General features: G+C 53.3%; 1 protein-coding gene across 2 annotated transcripts in view; it reads right to left on the reverse strand.

Annotated features, from left to right (window-relative positions):
• FADS2 (fatty acid desaturase 2) overlaps nucleotides 1–19081 on the reverse strand; it is a 35040-nt gene that overhangs the window by 4598 nt on the left and 11361 nt on the right. For both annotated transcript variants that reach the window (XM_079929732.1, XM_079929733.1), the window contains 4 exons: nucleotides 18972–19073; nucleotides 12687–12812; nucleotides 4137–4197; nucleotides 3650–3726 (listed from right to left, as the gene is read on the reverse strand). In XM_079929732.1, the coding sequence (XP_079785858.1) occupies nucleotides 3650–3726; nucleotides 4137–4197; nucleotides 12687–12812; nucleotides 18972–19073 (366 nt within the window). The remainder of the gene's footprint in view (nucleotides 1–3649; nucleotides 3727–4136; nucleotides 4198–12686; nucleotides 12813–18971; nucleotides 19074–19081) is intronic.

Raw genomic sequence — 19081 nt, forward strand, 5'->3', positions numbered from 1 at the left:
CAAGCTGGACCACGCCACTGCGATCCTCAAAGCCATCACGGGCCTCCTTCCCCGCCGGGGGATAAAGGGTAAAATCCAGCCCCTTAGTAGCTGCACGGCCCTCGCATGCCTGCCCACCCACCTGGCCTCATCCGCAGCCCATCTCCCACAGCCAGGCTGCGCTGCAGCGTCTGCGTCTCGCTGCATCCACCTGGAAGCTCCTCCCCTTATCTGCTCAGCAAACTCACCCTTCAAACGAGCTCTGTTCAGTTAAGCTCCACAAACACTCAGTAAATGCCTTCTCTGTGTCAGGGACCGAGTTAGGTGCTGGGGGCAAAAGGAAGTCCTTCAGAGCCCCTCGTCTGGAAGGACAGACTTATACAGAGATCCCTTCAATATCATATGCAAGGGGACACACAGTTACAGGGGTGATGGGAGTGTGGCATGACGTCCCGACCCGATCCTGATTTAGGAAAGGCCTCCATCAGGAGGTGGTGCCTGTGCTGGGCTGGGAAACGCGGGACGTCAGCTAAGCAAAGAACAGTAGGATGGATGTTTGCAGAATGATGACAATACGAAGAAAAGCCCAGAGAAAAGACCGGGCAAGGGCTGTGTTTGCATACAGATTATATGCTCCATATACCCCAGCCCAAGCGCTCGAGGTGGAGGCGGGACACCAAGGCCAGGTCACGTCCGCCTGGGGGGACTGGCCTCTACCTTGCCGGCAATGAAGACCCACTGAGAGCTTTAAACAAGAACATGGTCCCTTCTGGACCTTAAACTGGATCCCTGCCAACTGGAGGTGGGGAGATTCGGTTATTCCAGTAGCTCAGGAATGAAATGACAGAGGCCCAAACCAGGACCCACGGCACTGAGGAGGAGATAACAGATTCCAGAAATATTTAAGAGGCAGGGACAGCTCCACCTGGGGACTACTTGGTCATGAGGAATCTGGGCTGGTCCCTGGCGTGGGTACCATCAGCTGGGGTAGGAAGGGGTTGGGGGGAGCGGCTGCGGAGGGGAGTCGAAGGGCCAGCGGTGGGCGGAGGGCAAGACCTCAGGACCGAGGCGGTCTGAACATTCATTTTAATTCCTTGTTGTGTGTAAGCAGTGCAGTAGGATGTACGTATATATTAACGGAGGTACGTGCTTAGGTATTGTTGCGCGGAGCGATACGTGACTGTGGGACCCCTGGTTTCACAGGTAGGGGATGAAGGAGATGAGGGAAACAGAGGTGGAGGAGAACCAGCAGAGGCGGCACTTGGAAGCTGACACGGAGAATTTTAAGAAGGAGCAGTAAGTGGTATCGGATACATCGGACCTCCAGGAAGTTGAGGCCTGGGAAACATCCCCAGGATGTAACCACTGGCAACGCTGGCTGGCATTCGGGGCTGGATAATTCTCATCTCTGGGGGGCTGTCGTGGGCACGGTAGGATGCCCACTAGAGGCCAACAGCTCTCCACCCCCCCTGAGTTGTGACAATCAGAAATGTCTCCCAGGACTTCCCTGGTGGTCCAGTGGTTAAGACTCCGAGCTTCCACTACAGGGGGCACGGGTTCGATCCCTGGTCAGGGAGCTAAGATCCCACATGCCACGGCCAAAAAAAAAAAAAAAAAAGTCTCCCAGATGTTGCCAAGTGGCTCAGTAGAATTGTGCCTGTTGAGGACCACTGCCCCAGGTCACAGCCACACGTGGCACCCAAGCTCACTGTTACCATGAATCAGAAAACCACAGCGCAGGGCATGCCTCTGCCCATGTGGGCCCCTGAGGGGAGTGCTCGGTCTGGCGCCATGCCTGGCTGCAGTCAGCTACAGTTTTGTACTAGAAACCCAAGCTTGAACCCTACTCCCCAGCGGGAGAGCTCTGCCCTGAGGGGCCCGATCAAATGTCCCTGGCTGGGCCACCTGAGCCGGTTCAGGTACAAAGTCTGATTCCCTTTCCCGCTGTCCCTATGTAATGCTTTGTTCCTGAGGGAACAAACACAGTTTAAAAAATAAAAAAAGGATTAAATATTCACGTCAGGAGTCATTTGCCATGAAAGCAGATTCAAGTACCCCCGGCAGCAGCAGCATCGCGGTCCCTTTCTGCTGTGACCCCTTCCAGGGCCCAGGTGAGCTCAGGTGCAGGAGACCTGGATTCCAATTTCCACCACTTAACTGATCCAGAAACTCCTTCCCTCTGGCCTGTGCCTGCCTTGCTGGCAAAACAGGGTTAGATGACACGACGTAGGGGGCAGTGCTTAACCGTTCCCGGAACACAGTGGGTACGGATAAAAGAGCGTGTCTTAGAAGAGTGTAGTATAGGTTTCACCAGCACGGGGCTGGCAGAGACCTCAGACTCCCACCTCCTCCCCAAACAGCCCCACCTGCTCCCGAGTCCCAGGCCTGGCCCTCTTAGCAGAATCAGCAGGCACCTTTGCCAATAACGCCAAGGAGAGAACGTAAGACAAAGTACTTTGAAGCGCTTCCATTGCTGTACGAACATGGACAGTGGTGGTTGGGGTGTGGGGACAGGATCCAGGCCGTGGCATCGGGAGGTCTGGGTTCTAGTGCCCGACCCACCCCTCGGTGTCACCTTGGGCAAGTCCCAAACTCTTAGAGTTTCAATATCTTCATTTATGAAACTAGGTTTTTTAAAAAAGACCAGCAATACTGACTCAGTGACTCTCCGCTTGGTCCCGAGGGCAGGGGCCCTGTCCCCGCCCCAGGGAATCCTGTTCTGCCCAAAGCAGTCTCTGCCTAGGGTCACTGCTCCACCCAGGGCATCCCACCACGGGCACATCGTCCTCTTCCACAGAACCACGCCTGCACATCTACATCAAGACAAAGACCTCTGTGCACCACGCCACGCGGCCCTCTCCAGGGTCCCTTTCTCTCTCTGGAGTTACGGGCTGGATCACGGCCCCTAAAATGAGTATGTTGAGGTCTTAATCCCCAGGACCTCACAGCGGGACCTTATTGGGACATAGGGTCCTTGCAGATGTAATTAGTGGAAATGAGGTCATTAGGGCGGGCCCTAATCCACTAGGATTAGTGTCCTTATACAAAGGGGGAGACCTGACACAGATACAGACGCACACAGAGGAAAGATGAGGGACACAGGGACGAGATGATGGTCATTCACAAGTCGGGGAGAGAGGCCTGGACTAGATCCTTCCTCAGAGCCCTCAGAAGGACCAACCCTGCAGACACCTTGATCTCGGGCTCTAGCCTCCAGAGCTGCGAGACATGCGATGCTGTCGTTTAACAGAAACGCCACTCGGTTTGTGGCTCTCTCATGCAGCTGCAGCAAACTAAGTGCCCGGCGGCTCTCCATTTACCAACCAGAGTGCAGTGTGGCCCGGTCCACCGGGTCTTAGGGGCCGCACGGGGACACAGGAAGGCGATGGCTGGAGCAGAGCCTTGGATGGGCGGGCTCATACGTTGCCTTCAGGAACTTTCTGAGGAGCTCTGCCAAGGCCGTGGCTCTCCCAGTGGGTGCCCTGTGTGGGGGGATCTTTACGGTTGGGGTGCTATGGCCTCCCTGGCTCCTGGCAGCCTCAGAGCTAGTCCCTTCCTGAGGGCGACAAGGCAGCCACCCCAGGAGGAGATGCCAGGGGCCCTGCAGGCCCCCAGGGTCCACTCGCCTCCGTCGCCCTCCTCCCCACACTCCCGGGCCCCCTGGACTCACCACCCAGTCTCTGTGAACGATCATGGACATGATGATCTGGTACTGGAAGTACAGGGGGATGAGCAGCGGTGGCCCAACTGCAGGAGAGAGAGGAGAGGCGCTTAGAGGGCCTGTCTCACCCGGGTGGGCCTGGAAGACGGGAGGGAGCTGGGGGCAGAAGCCGGAATGTGGTGTCAGCTCTGCAGCTCCCGGGCAGAGGCGGCCGGGGCCCCGGTACCCAGGAGGGGGCTGGGAGCAGACAGCACCTGCCGGCACCCCGCCCAGCGATCATGAGTGTGGGACCCTGGGCAGGTGTCTGGGCCCACGTCCCTTCTGCGTCATGGGCCACGTGGGGTTTGCCTGGGATGGCTGCTGTGGCCCCTTCTCATCTCACAGGTCTGGTGTCACTTTCTGGGTCTGGAAGGTTGTCAGGTGGGAGGGGAGACAGAGGGCCACACTGGTGTGAGAAGGGGGTCCGGGTGTGGTGGCAGGGTGTCCCAGCACTCACTCAGGAAGAAGTACTCGTGCTGGTGGTTGTAAGGCAGGTATTTCAGCTTCTTCTTGCCGTACTGAGGAGAGAGCAGAGACCGTGAGCCCCCAGCACCCCTCAGGCTCCAGCCTCCCGTGCTCTCCTCCACCTGCTCTGCAGCACCGTTCCTTCCTCCTGCCCAGGGGGCTTCTGTCCTCTGCACCCTGGGCTCCCAAGGCTGGGCCCCTGTGGGCTCCCGGCCACTCCGGCCAACACTTCCTCAGCCCTCGCTGGGCGTGCCGATGCCAAGCTGCACCCCATGCTGGCCTCGGCTCATGCGCTCCTCTACAAGCGATGCTTCCAAAGCTGAAGCTCTGGGTCAAATCACTGCCCGAGGCCGCAGGGCCGGCTGGGATCTGAACCCAAGAAAGTGGACGCAGAGCCCATGCGACAGGCACTAAATAAATGCTGAGTGAATGCACAACTCAACAGTGCACGTGGCGGGCACAGACACCCAGAGGGAGCTCCTTGGCCAGTTTCCACCCCTTTGGGAGACAGAAAAGCTCCTGGGTCCGCCTGAGAAGCTCCCTGGAGCCCGCAATGGGCAGGAGAACTCAGGTAAGGGCCTGGGGAATTGTTAACAGTCACCAGGCCAGGCGCATCTACCTTCTCGGAGCCTCCTGCAATTCCCAGGCCGAGACTTTTCACTTGAGGATGCCGGCGGGCCAGAAGAGGTCACCACGTGGACCACGTGGACTCTTTAGGCCACACCTGGTCACCTGGTCCTACCCAGGGCACCCTGACACCCAGACATTCAAGTGAGATGGGCTGGGAGGGCTGGCTGGGGCGTGGGCATCCTCACTGTACCAAGTGGCTCAGGCCACACTGACCATGAACCCGGGTGAGGGGACCCACGGCCCCACAGGGCCCCTGCAGCTCCTTAATTCAAGGTCCACCCCCACAGGGACCAGCCCACCTGGCCCTTAGGGGACTGAGACCAAAAGATGCTGCTCGAAGACGGGCACCTGCGATGCTGGGGGTCTGTGTGGGGAGCCTGGGCTTCGACTCTGCCTCTCACCTGCGCTGAGACACCGCACAGGTCGCGGAGCCCGCCTGAGCCCTGTTTGGCATCCAAATCACTGGTTGCCAAGAGGAGCCAATGAGAACAAGGGCGCAAATGCCAGGGGCTGACCCCTGGGCCACAGCTCCTCAGCCCCCCTCCCCCAACCCCACCCCCGGCTCCGGAGGCTGGCGCGCTCTCATCCAATCATGTCCACTGCTGCTTCCTTCAGCTGGGAGATCAAAGCACGATATGGACGGCGAAACCCTGGACATCCTCTAGGCCTGTGCTCCTGTTCTTGAGGTGAGAACACAAGAGGGGAGGGATTGCCAAAATCACAGGGAGAGCCCACGGACAGACGGGCCCCGGGGGGAGCAAAGCCAAGCCTGTCCCCAGGACGTGCATCTTGGCACAGAGGCCATGGCCGTGGCCCACCCAGCTGAAGCACCACCAGAATCAATCCCTTTGCTCCGTGTGGCCCCCTGTGCCTTGGCAGGGGTCTCACCCATCCCCAGAATGCACGTCCTTTGCACGAAGGCTGTCAGTGAGATTGCGGCTGGCCTTGGAGAGGTCCCAGCCGGGGGACACCAGACACAGTTCTGGACAACTTTCCAGAGGAGGGAGGGATTAGAGGTGCCCCCTGAGTGGCCGGTCTGGTGGTCTGAGTTCTGGGGAGCATGGGGCCCATAGAACAGGCCCCCAGGTCTTGCTCTAACCTCCTCCCAGAAGCCAGGAACCGGGCCCAGACTTTGTCTGCAGGCTTCTCCAGCCCTGGACAGGAGGCCTCCTACATCTCTGCCCCACAGGTCAACCCAGTGGACAGCCCCAGGCCCAGAAGACCCTCAGGCTGGTCCAACGCTACTCGGGGAGTGAGCACTGAAGGCAGCGCAGGCTGGCTGGCAGAGGGACCCCACGGAAGGTCTCAGGGGTGGGCGCAGCTGGGGAGTTGGTTTGAAGCTGCATTTGCACAGTAAGCACCCTATTTGCACTGATCCATGGTGCCCTGTAGGGGGTGACAGGAGATTACACGGGGCTGATGCTCCCCAGCTGCCCCTGGCCACTTAGCACTGCAGGCTCCCATGCGTGTCCCCTCAATGCCCCAGACTGTCGTGTGGGAGCTGCCGAGTCCCTGCCCCCAGGCAGCGGCAGGCCTCCCCTGTCCACCCCTGAGGGCTCCCAGCCTTAGAGAGGCGGGGGCTCAAGATTTGGAAACAATCTGTTATTTGAGCAAATTGCTTTGCTGTCCCCGCGCCCTCCCACCCCATGAGCTGTGGGCTCCTTATTTGTCAAGTGGAGGTATGATGGGTACTTCTTAGTACTTCTTAGGGCTGTCGAGGGCCCGTTGGTGATGGGGCCGTGAAAGCACTTCAGGACCGTGGGGGAAGGCCAGTCACGGTTACACGTGCGCCCGTGTGTGGTAACGTGCGAAATGTCATGGGACGCCTGTTCCCGTCTTGATGACCTCAGTTAGGGGAACTGCAAGGTCGCCTGTCAGGGGAAGGCTGATCCAGGGCACTAGCTTTCCTCCGAAAACCAGCCAGGCACAGCTGTGGTTTGGTGATGCCAGGCCCGGCCCGGGGCCAACCTTCTGGCTTCTTGACTTTCACACGCTCAGTTCTTTGCAACACTCAGCTGTATGTCATGGGCACAGGGAAGGGATGGGGAGAGCTGTTTCAGAATGTACCAAGCTAGGAGGAGGGGCTCCTGGCTTCTTAATTCATCAGGAAGCTGGAGGGATCCAACAAGCACAGGCCTCTAGTGTCCAGCAGGTGGTGGCCCCAGGCAGGGCCCCACAGGACCCGGAAGCCCTGGCTGGGAGCCAGGCAGCCTGGTTTTGGATGGCGGCACTGCTCTTCTAGCTGTAGCCTTGAGCAAGTTATTTCTCTCTCAGCCTCAGCTGCTCCACCTATAAAATGGGTTTGATGAGGGTTCCTGCCTCCCGGTTAAGCAAGGATTAAGGGACGCCCCACGTGCAGCGCTCGGCACAGTGCTAGGCCCGGGGACTCAGTAAGAGTCAACCTTCCTCCCCAGTGGGGACCACAGGCCTCTGCCCTCCAGGACAGTCCTTATCACACACAGGGAGAAAGCTCGGGTCATGAGGCCATCACAGGGGAGTTGCAGGAGGATAGGGGTGCTTCCACTCGAGCTGCGGGCGAGGATCCGGGTGGCTTGTCGTGTCCAGACCCCAGGGAGTGGCGGCACGTGCAGATCCTGCCTTGACACGTCCTCAAGCTGAGGCTGAAGGGAGCACAGGCCCGAGGCAGAGGGAGGTGGAGTACGGCCAGCCCCGGCGGCCTGTCTTCCCGGAGGCCCACCACCCTGGGCCCCGGCCAGCTGACCCTCCTGTGCTCAGCCTCTGGAAGGACCACAAGGCCGGGCTTGGATTATGGGCTGAGGGGGTGCCAGGGGCACGTGCAGGGGACTTTTCAGCATTGGAACAAAATGTCTGAGGATGGGCTTCCCTGGTGGCGCAGTGGTTGAGAGTCCGCCTGCCGATGCAGGGGACACGGGTACGGGCCCCGGTCCGGGAAGATCCCACATGCCGCGGAGTGGCTGGGCCCGTGAGCCATGGCCGCTGAGCCTGCGCGTCCGGAGCCTGTGCTCCGCAATGGGAGAGGCCACAACAGTGAGAGGCCCGCGTATCGCAAAAAAAAAAAAAAAAAAAAAAAAGTCTGAGGAATGACCAGGCCCTTCCTTGTCGGTCAGGGGAAGGGGGAGGGGAGCAGTTGCAAAACCCTGCCCAGACTCACACACAGAAATGAGGAACATGGCCACGGCAGGCATGCAAGGTGGCAAGACTCCAGCCCGAGGGCCCTGAGAGGAGGGCCACAGGTGCTCCAAGGGAATATTTGGCCTGTTCAAGAAGGAAGCCTGGAGGGTCAGCTGCAGACCGGCCGTGGGGCAGGGAGAGCCTCCCAGATGGGCGGGACAAGCAGGAAGGCAGAAACATCCCCAGCTTCTGAGAGCCCGTTTACAGAGCTACAGGGCTAAGGGCCTCCTCGTTCCCCCCCATGATATGGAAAAAAAAAAAAAAAAAGTGGGTGGTGGAGGGGCAGGATGAGCAAAACAAGACCGTCCTTGACATCGCCGCGAATTCTGTTCTGAAGTTCCAGTAACGCCAGAAAACCCAGGCCAGGAATAAGCGTGTAGAGCGATTAGGAAGAGCCTAAATGTTCATTATTCTCAGGATGTGACTGTCTACCCGGGAAATTCAAAACAATCAACTGAAAAACAGCTAGAATCATAAGCAGACAGAAGTGGACACTAGCTGGACATAAGATAACTAGCCAGACATTAACAGGTTTCCTGAATACTGGAGAAACCCCTATCATAATGACAAAAAATAGAAGTTACCCAGGATTTAATTGAAAAAAAAAAAATTCACAAGACATATAAAGAAAAGGAGGACTTCCCTGGTGGCGCAGTGGTTAAGAATCCACCTGCCAATGCAGGGAACCCAGGTTCAAGCCCTGGTCCGGAAGATCCCGCATGCCGCGGAGCAACTAAGCCCCGTGCGCCACAACTACTGAGCCCGCGTGCCACAACTACTGAGCCCACGTGCCACAACTACTGAAGCCGCGCGCCTAGAGCCTGGGCTCTCAACAAGAGAAGGCACCGCAATGAGAAGTCTGCGCGTGGCAATGAAGAGTAGCCCCCGCTCGACGCAACTGGAGAAAGCCCGCATGCAGCAACAAAGACCCAACACAGCCAACAATAAATAAATAAATAAAAATAAATTTTTTTAAAAAAGGAAAACCTTTCTAAGAGATATAAAAAGGAGACTCAAGCATAAATGGAGAAAGATGTCTCATTTCTGGATGGAAAGGTTGAATGTAAAGACGTAAATGCTTTCCGGGAGGGAAGTCGGCCCACGACAAGCTTGCAGCGAGCTCTAAGGAGCCATTGTGGATGGATCGGCACGGATCGGCACGACGCCCAAGTCACCCAGACAGCGTCCCGTGCTGACGCTCAGCCCAGACCAGGTGCTGGGGTTCAGGAGGGGATACCCTCCCACTCAGAAGGGGTGGCGTGACCCGGTGAGGGGGAACCAGGAAAACTGGCTGACTCCTGAAAATTATGAAGGTTGACCAGCAGTCTTAGCCAAGTCCCATTTGGCAAGAGTCAAGCATTCAAAAGTGACACCAGGGGACCTCCCTGGCAGTCTAGTGGTTAAGACTCCACGCTTCCACTGCAGGGGGCATGGGTTCCATCCCTGGTCGGGGAACTAAGACCCCACATGCTACAGTGCAGCCAAAAAGAAAGAAAAAAAAAAAAGAGGTCCAGGGAACCAGGCTCTGATGGGGCTCCACCACTTCTCATCCACAGCCAGACCCTCTCCACCTGCAGACCCCTCTCGACCCCGTAGAACTCTCCCGCTTCCCTGGGTGCAGATCCCTGCTGTCAGCACTCCCTCAACTCCTAACACCCTCAACAGAGCTGCTGGCTTGATGTCTCCTGCTACCCCCTAGAGGGTAACATGCCCATCTGAGGGCGCGTCTTAGCTCCTTCACTGGGCTGGGAGTATCCTAGGAAGAGGGACAATGGCCAGCTCCGAGCCTCCAACTCCCAGCACAGGCCGACACAAAGCAGCTTATTCATTCAACAAACATACGCTGAGGGCCTACTATGCACAGGCCCTGGGGACCCAACAGAGAGCAAACCATATTACTTTTTGATTATTTATATATATTTTCCAGGACTCTAATTCTCTCTTTAGCTCTGTCTAATCTATTTAACCCATTCTTTTGGAGATATACATCTATATCTACACTTCATTTGGTCATTCAAAAATCTGTTTGGTTCTCTTTAATAATCACTTGTTTATTTATCTTAAGTTCATACATAACCTTTCTATATTGTATATAGGACCTGAGTATCCGGGGTTCTATAGCATCTAAATCTGTTCTATGTTGTTTCTTCTGATTCTCACTCATAGTGGCTAGCCTCCTTCTGTGCTGGCGATCTCTGATTGGGAGCTCATTACTTGGTATTAACCAATGGGAATCTTCTTACCTGTATTTGGACACTTCCCTCCAAAGGGGATTTGCCTCTGCTTCTGCCAGGAGCCAGAGGGTGCCACCAGCATGGGACACTTCAGTCCTCCTTGAGGGCCCTGGCTTCGTATAGTTGCCCAAGATCCAGCTTCCCCAGCTCCTCCTGGCCAACCTCCCAGCTTCATTCTAACTTTTCTTTTGGAGGCAGGAAGTGGGTTTTGGAGATCTTGGAAAACAACAGGGCCTCAAGGAATCATGGCCTCTCTTTGCGGGATATTCTTTTTCTGTAGCAAGAAGGTTCCTCACTGCTCTAAGTCCACCATATGAGAAGGAGAAATTCTCCAATCCCAGGTCCAGGAACTAAGATCCCACATGCCACGTGGTGCGGCCAAAAAATTTAAAAAAATTAAACATTATAAATAAATAAATAAATAAAAGTGAAACCAGGGACTTCCCTGGCGGTCCAGTGGTTAGGACTCCACGCTTCCACTGCAGGGGGCACGGGTTCGATCCCTGGTCAGGGGACTAAGATCCCGCATACCATACGGCCAAAAAAAAAGTGAAACCATGAAACACTGAAAATATATGAAGAACTTTCTAAGCATAAAAGAAAGGTCCCTTCCAGGCAGCATGGTCCTGTGGACACCAGGGTATGGCTCAACCAGGAACCCAGAAACAGCTGGCCTCTCCCCCGAGTATGTGAGAGAAAGGATTTCATGGAGCACGTGGCCATGGCCATGGTCTTTCAAGGCCACTGGCAACTGGATGGCCAGATCCCCAAATCCTCCCACCGCACCCCCTCCCCAGAAGTCGGCATTCGAGAGGCGTCTAGGGAGAAATGTTGGGAGAAGTTTCGCCGGCCACCCCACAGAGAGGAGAGACGCCTTGTTGCCAGCATCACTGGTGAGACTAGATTTCGTTTTCAGGGACACAGAGAGCATTTGTCAAGCCAGTCAACAGCTCTACAGCATGAAGCCTCACCCAGAAAGGGAAGCCTTTGTCTTCTTATCAGATGGACCCAGGTTAATCAGTCCTGCTATCTAGACACCTCAAATCAAAGCGAGCAAACTCTTTCCTAGAAGGAAAACGTAAGCATGTATTTTGGCAGAGAATAAAATCCTTGCCCAGCCAGAGAGCCTCCACACTTCCAAAGTACTGAATTTTGGCTAATTTCCTCTGAATTGACAACGTCACAGAAAACCCACGTTTCTGCTCAGATATTCTGTCAGATAGATATGAAACAGGAGAGGGGGGTACCAACCAGGATTGAGGGGACAGGCTCTCTTCTCTCCCTGTGCCAATCCTTGGAGGCCAACACTACTGGGAATACGACCAACTAAAGACACTGCTCCTTACTGAGGGTAAACATGCCTCTCGTGGCAAACGCTTATCGGGCCCCTACTCTGCGCGTCACACTTAAGATGTACGTAAAAGCAACAAGGATCTTCTAAACTTTAGTTTACATCACCAATGTATTTCTGAAAAGTAAAGCATATGCAGATTTTTTTAGAGGCTGTCACATAGAGGCTCTACTTTTCGCAGAATGTTAAATGAGGACAGTCTTTACATTCTTTAAATGCGTTGGCGGGGGGGCCTTTATTCAAAGACTTAGCAACACCAATTTTTCCTGTCATAAAATAGTGTGGGTTACATTATGGTATAGAAATACGACAGAGCACTTGGACAGCCCCAGGTGGAGGTCCATACACTTCTGACTCCAGCAAGGAAGTGTACGTTTGGTGAGGCAGCAAGTTGCAGAAAAATTGTTTAAGTTTTAATTTTTGTGTTTAAAAAAAGATATGTGTGTGTGTCTACACACATAGAAAATATCTGGAAGGATTTTGTAGTATGTTGTCAACAGTGGTCACCCTCAGGGGCATGACACTAGAGGCAAAGGGGGGATGGTAAAGATAATAGGAGACTCACTTCTTAGTTTGGTCTATTTCTGTTATTATTTAAATGCTTGTAACAGGTATGTTCTATATTTATAATAATAATAATTTTAAAAAACTAATGTAAAAGCAAGGCAGTGTGATGGAGTGGAAGGAAATGGCCTAGCTGTCAGATCTGGGGCCTCATCCTAGACTGGCCAAAAAATGATGTGACCCTGAACACACACCCTCCTCCTGCCAAGCATCGCTTGGCATCTGTGGTGAAGCAGGTGGGACCAGACCCCGTTGAGGTCCCTCCCAGCATCGGGGACTGTGACCCTCCAAGTAAGGTTTCCTGGGGCTGGTCTTCGGGGACCAAGCTTGAGGTCTGGAATTGTGCCTTCCTGCTAAACTGGAAGGAACAAGCCAGGAAATACTCTTCCCCGGCCCATGGGAGGTGGGGAGGCATCGACCACTCTGATAAGGATCTGTATCCATTATTTACACAGGACGCCATCCCACAGACATTTCAGCTTGAATAATTCAGGGTGTCCAGGAAAGGTTTTCGTGTAAACATCAGACACTCTCCACCCTACGGGATTCCTCCCCTGATCCCTGCGCAGGCCCAACACTGCCCATGGCCACTTGGTCCCCTTCATCGTACCTCAATGGGCTGCCATTTACCCAGGACAAACACATGCAGCATGTTCACATCCGGGTCCTTGTGGAAGATGTTGGGCTTGGCGTGGTGCTGGAAGTGGCGATGGTTCCACCAGTTGGCAGAAGCACCCTGTCGGGGGAGGAATAGGGGGTGAGCAGTGCAGTCCTCGGTGCGCAGGAAGGGGATCCACGACAGGCCCAGCTCAGGACCAGTTCCCAGCAGGTCCAATACTCAGGGCTGACTTCTCCCTTATACACAGGGCCTCGGGCCCCTGAGAGTCAGAATGCAGTCCTGCCGGTGCTGAGTCCAGAGTGCTTCCGTATGGAGCCAGGTCACTCCCCCCCTCCAGGCCTATTTCCCTGATCATAAGACGGTGCTGGGGATGGACAGAGAGGCACGTGCTTCAGCACGTGCGGTGGAGTCTCAGCTCTCTGCCAACACCGGGCGTGAGGCTCCACCTCCCTCATCCTCTGCTGGCCTCCTGTTGGCGTGTGTTGCGCAGAGGGGAACCCTACTGTTTTGGGAACAGTAAGAAGGGGTCCCTACCATATGACCCAGCACTCTGCCCCTACGTGTGTACCCAAGAGAAATGAAAACAGAGCCACACAAAGACTTGTACACAAACGTTCCAGCAGCATTATTTAAAATAACCAAAAAGCGGAAACGACCCAAAGGTCCATCAACGGATGAATGGATAAATACAATATGGCAGACCCGTACAATGGAATACGTTTGGCCATGCCACAAAAAAGTGTGACATACTGACACGTGCTACAACGTGGGTGAACCTGGAAAACACGATGCTAAGTGATAGAAGCCAGACACAAAGGATTCCATTGATACGAAATGTCCAGCACAGGGAAACCCACAGACAGAAAGATGAGTGGCTACCTAGCGCTAGGGCTGGCATGAGGGGGTTGGGAGGTGACGGCTAAGTGGTGTGGGGTTTCTTTTGGGGGGGATCAAGATGTTCCAAAACTGATTGTGATGGTGGTTGCACACACGTGGTTTGTACACTTTATTTCTGCCTTGCCTCGCAGCATGTGGGATCTCAGTTCCCTGACCGGAGATGGAACCCACGCCCCCTGCAGTGGAAGTGCAGAGTTTTAACCACCGGACTGCCAGGAATTCCCTGGTTTGTACACTTCAAATGCGCAAATTGTATAGCATGTGAATTAAATCAAGAAAGCTTTAAAAAAAAAAACAAAAATGAACACAAGTGATCCCTGCTCTCAGATGGCCAAGAGAGAGCCAGACAAGCCGCTGCACTGAGAGGTGACAGCTGAGTCACACCACGCCCAGAAGGCTGGCGGAGCTTCATAAGCAATCACCAACAGAGCTTCCTGGTTCTAACGGTCTAGGGACTTCCCTGGCAGTCCAGCGGTTAGGACTCTGAGCTTTCACTACCAAGGGCCTGGGTTCAATCCCTGGTCGGGGAACTAAGATCCCACAAGCTGTGCGGCACGGCCAATAATAATAATAATAATAAAATTACAATTCTAGCAGACAAGAAGCATCGCATGAGTATTTCTTTCAAGGCCACAAATTTCTGTCTCACCAGCTCCAGCTCTGGGCACATTCTGAAGGCACGTCCCTCTGCAAAGTCACCCAGTGACACAAAGAAGGAAACAAGACTCCTCTGACTCTTCAGCATGAGGACTTCACTGTTGCCGGATCAATCAATGCTTTGGCCAAGGGTCTGGCCATCTATAAAAAGGCCTAACTGCGAAAACAAATATTTTACTTGGAAGACGTTTTGATACAAACATAGTCTCTGGACCCTAACGGACAAGGGCGGGAACAGCTCTGAGCAGCTGTGGCCTTTGCAGTGACCTCAGGCCCCTGTAAGCAGGAGGGCCTCAAAACCCAACAGGGCAAAAAAAAAAGTCAGCGAATGAGAGCTTAGAGGATTAAGAAATCAGATGACACATTGGCCTTTCTAGACAAAAGGAACCAAATTCCTGGGAAGAGCTCAAGGGAGCCCCTGGCACAAAGAAATCAAGGGGCAAGGCGTGTACGCACGATGTTTACAATACACCAACCAAGAGATGTCTGTTGAGTAACTGGAGGAAAGACAGGCTATGAGCACCACGGGGATGAGAGGAGGCAAGGTGGGGCCATCCCCGAACTTGGCATCGGCTGTAACAACAAAAGGTGCTATTTATTCTCTGCTGTGATTCTTCTCCATCCTTCTTCACTAGGCTCAACCCTACGTATCCTTCCTGGGCACTGGGAAGCCCCGCCTGCCCTGGAACAGTGACTCAGTGCTGTGCTCTCGGAACATGGTGCCGATGTTGCCTGCCCTGGGGATGAAGTGGGGAGGGAGGCGAGCCCTTGTCGAGCGAGGGAGAGTAGGGTATCACTCCACACTGGGGTGGGCTGACGGAGCTGGAAAAGTTTCGGGAGGCCACTCAGAAGGCCTGCCCTTGGGCAGCAGGCTGGGCAGGAGCAGGCCGGCCAGATTGAGGGTCCCTTTTCTGACAGAGGGAAGAGCCTAGGTGAAGGCCTTGGGGGAAGGGGAGCGTGGAATGTTCCAGAAGCCAAAAGAAGGCCCCCTCAGTTGGGCCAGCAGTGCTGGGCAGAGCCATAGCAGACCCTGAGGCAAACTCATCAACAATATTTCTAAAAATCTATGCTTTTGCCCATCCCATTTTCAATTGAGAGAACCGCCAAGTTTGACAATTTCTCTCAACCAAGTGACAGTCTTAAATCATTTTTTAAAAATATTTATTTATTTATTTGGCTGCGCTGGGTCTTAGCTGCGGCACGTGGGATCTAGTTCCCTGACCAGGGATCGAAGCTGGGCCCCCTGCGTTGGGAGTGCGGAGTCTTAACCACTGGACCACCAGGAAAGACTCTTAAATAATTAAAAAAAAACTTTTTTTCTTTTTTAAAAAATTAACTAATTTATTTTTTGGCTGCGTTGGGTCTTCGTTGCTGTGTGCAGGCTTTCTCTAGTTGTGGCGAGCGGGGGCTACTCTTCGTTGCGGTACGCAGGCTTCTCATTGCGGCGGCTTCTCTTGTGGAGCACAGGCTCTAGGTGCGTGGGCTTCAGTAGTTGCGGCACATGGGCTCAATAGTTGCGGCACATGGGCTCAGTAGTTGTGGCTCATGGGCCTAGTTGCTCCGCGGCATGTGGGATCTTCCCGGACCAGGGCTCAAACCCGTGTTCCCTGAACTGGCAGTTGGATTCTTAACCACTGTGCCACTGGGGAAGTCCCTTAAATAATTTTTAATTAACTTAAACTGTAAAATAACAATAAATTCCGTTTCAGTATAAACAATCAATTTAAACTTCATATTAGGATTTTTAATATACCACCTTTCCAATTTTTAAGTAGTTTTCAACTATTTTAATGCTCTGGGAAAAAAAAATCAACCATCAGGATTTCCCTGGTGGCATGGTGGTTGAGAATCTTTCTGCCAATGCAGGGAACACGGGTTCGATCCCTGGTCCCAGAAGATCCCACGTGCCGCGGAGCAACTAAGCCCGTGCGCCACAACTACTGAGCCTGCGCTCTAGAGTCCCCGAGCCACAACCACTGAGCCCACATGCCACAACTACTGAAGCTCGCGCGCCTAGAGCCCGTGCTCTGCAACAAGAGAAGCCACCGCAGTGAGAAGCCCGTGCACGGCAACGAAGAGTAGCCCCCGCTCGCCACAGCTAGAGAAAGCCCATGCGGAGCAACGAAGACCCAACGCAGCCAAAAATAAATAAATAAATTTATATTTAAAAAAAAAAAATCTACCATCAAAAAAAGAAAAACACGAATACATGCAAACATGTATGTAAGCTACAAGTTGTGCTTTAGCTTCAGATTCCAATATGGCTCAACAGTCCTGAGCTTTATTTGAAATGTTGGTATTTTGTTCATTGTGGATTGTTTTGCATTAATTTTGCTTTTTTTTCTTTAAATATTGCATTAAAATGTTACTTATCTCAATTCCTGACTCGTTTTGGTGTCCCCTTAAATTCTGTGCCCCTGGGACACACTTGTGTGCTCACTTGCCTCACCCTAGTTCTGGCCCTGGTGGCCCCAGATAAGGTTGTGAAAAGGCTGTGGGTTCCGAAGATTTCCATCTCCAGATGTAGAGCCTAGATGGCGCCAGTCCTGGTGGTTTGCATTTTATCCTCAGTGCAGTGCCAAACAGAGATTCGACCTCTCAGCACTGTCTCTGTACAAGATCACCCTTGGGAAGAAATGTCCAGCGGAAGTGACATGGGCTGAGGAAAAGGGGGAGCTGGGAGGTGGAGGGCTCACCCGTGGAACCCTACAGCAGCGCAGGCTGACAGTAAGAAGCGGGTCCCAACATCTCGAAGCTTGCAGCACCCTGTTCAGTGCCCTCACTGTCTTGAGCTAAGACATCCAAATTGGCAGGGCACCTGAGGACCTCCCTGCAGCCAGCTCCTTTCTGTCCCAGAAAGGGACAGAACAGCTGGACCGACAAGGCTTGTCTGCAGCCGTGTGGCCACTGGGTGCCAGAGCGATTCCACAAAAGCTGTGATGCTCCTCGCTCTGGGGCACCCCTGCCCAGCCACACCACTGGCCTGGACACAGCACGAAGGACACAGCTCGCAGCGGGCTGGGAAGCCATCCGCAGAACCCAGGTCCCTGACCTCCTGTAGCCTCCCAGCCTGAGTACCCTGTCACCCCAGAGTTTACAAGTCAACGTTCTACATGGAGGCCAGTCTTCCGTCCTGACTGCATCTTCCGTCTGATCCAAGAGCTGTGCCCCAGGGCCCTTCAAGGACCGAGAGACATCAGGCGGGAAAGGCCCTCCCGCCCAGAGTCTGAAAACAGGACACAGTCCATCTTTGTTAAGTGTGTGGGGATAACATGGGTTCGGAGTGAAACGTTACTTTCAGTACCCAGGAGGGTTTTCTCCAACAGAAAAGAGTATAAAATGAAACAAAGTACTCAACTATGTGCAACCTTCACCCCTGAAATTCTGGAAAGAAACCAGGTTCTCAGACAGCTCCAGGCTCAGGTCCAGGCAAACTGTCTGCTGAGGAACTGGTTATTAGTTCAATGGTAGTTCACGCCCAGCCAGATCCGCAGCCGGCAAGCCAGGAGCTGGATGGGGTCAGGTCGCAGGGAGAGACGATCAACCCGGACACGGAGCTCTTCCGAAGCCAGGGTGGGGAGGCATGGGGGTCTTTAGGACACAGCTTTTCTTAGGAAGCAGCTGAATGATGTAGAGGCAGGGCTGGGGTGGGGGATGAGATCTGTTTCCAGGTGAGAAGTGGCAAGGACTTACTCCCGAAACCAAGGAGATAACGCCTATCACAGCAGCACAAGGTCGCTGGCAAGTCGAGCTCGCCTTTTTACAAACTTGCCGAGCTAGAAGGCTACTGCAGGTCTGCCTCCTGATCTGGAGGGTGGTGAGAGAACTACCTTCCCTTCTGAGTTTGAAACAACTCTTGCCCTTTGGCTCAGCTGATCAGTACACTGTTTGATTTCCCTTATCTAAAAAGACTTATATGAGACAATATTCCCTTTTCATGGCCCCATATACTTCCAAAACGTACTGGAGGTGGCTTCTGATAAAGGACTCATCTATAACAGAACGCTTAAAGATAAAAGTGTAAATGACAGGTAGTGGGAGGGAAGGATACATACAAGGAGGACGAAGATTAGGGACAGTTGCTGTTTCATGTTTTGCTTCGTGTTTCCTGGCATCCAAGGGGGAGAAAACAGCAAAACACAATGTATCAGATAGCAAACATTCCCTGATGGAGGGAAGCAAACCGATTTATCAAGAGAGACTGTTTCTTCAGATGCAAACCATTCTATATAGAATGAATAAACAACAAAGTCCTACTGTGTAGCACAGGGAACTATATTCAATACCCATAATGGAAAAGAATATGAAAAAGAATGTATATATAAGAATGTATATATACGTATAACTGAATCACTTTGTTGTACAGCAGAAATGAACACAACATTGTAAAACAACTCTACTTCAATAAAAGAATTTTAAAAGAGACAGAGACTGCTTATCTACCGGCCCCAAACTGAAAGGAATTTATTAGTAAGTCCTTAGGTAAGGAACAAATATAATCAACTAAGAAGCATGGGCTTGTTTTTATAACTAGGACACTGGTTTTGCATGTCTAATGTGGTTAGGAGACAGGGCTTGGAAGTTCAGAGAAGTGGAGGGTTGGCAGGTCCTGCAGGTCAGCCGGGACAGTGACCTGACGGTGGACCTGGTCTGAGTAAAGTGAGATGGTGCTACCCCAACCACTAACTGAGAGGACAGATGCCCAGGGCGGCTGACATTTACCTTTAAGTGACCAATCATGAACTTGTGGGCTATGTGGTTCCACGTGGACTTCTTGTAAACAGAGAGGTGGCCGTAATCGTGTTGCAGCCATCCAGCTTGGGCCTGGGGAG

This window comes from Stenella coeruleoalba (genome assembly GCF_951394435.1).
Source record: "Stenella coeruleoalba genome assembly, chromosome: 8".
Lineage (NCBI taxonomy): Eukaryota > Metazoa > Chordata > Mammalia > Artiodactyla > Delphinidae > Stenella > Stenella coeruleoalba.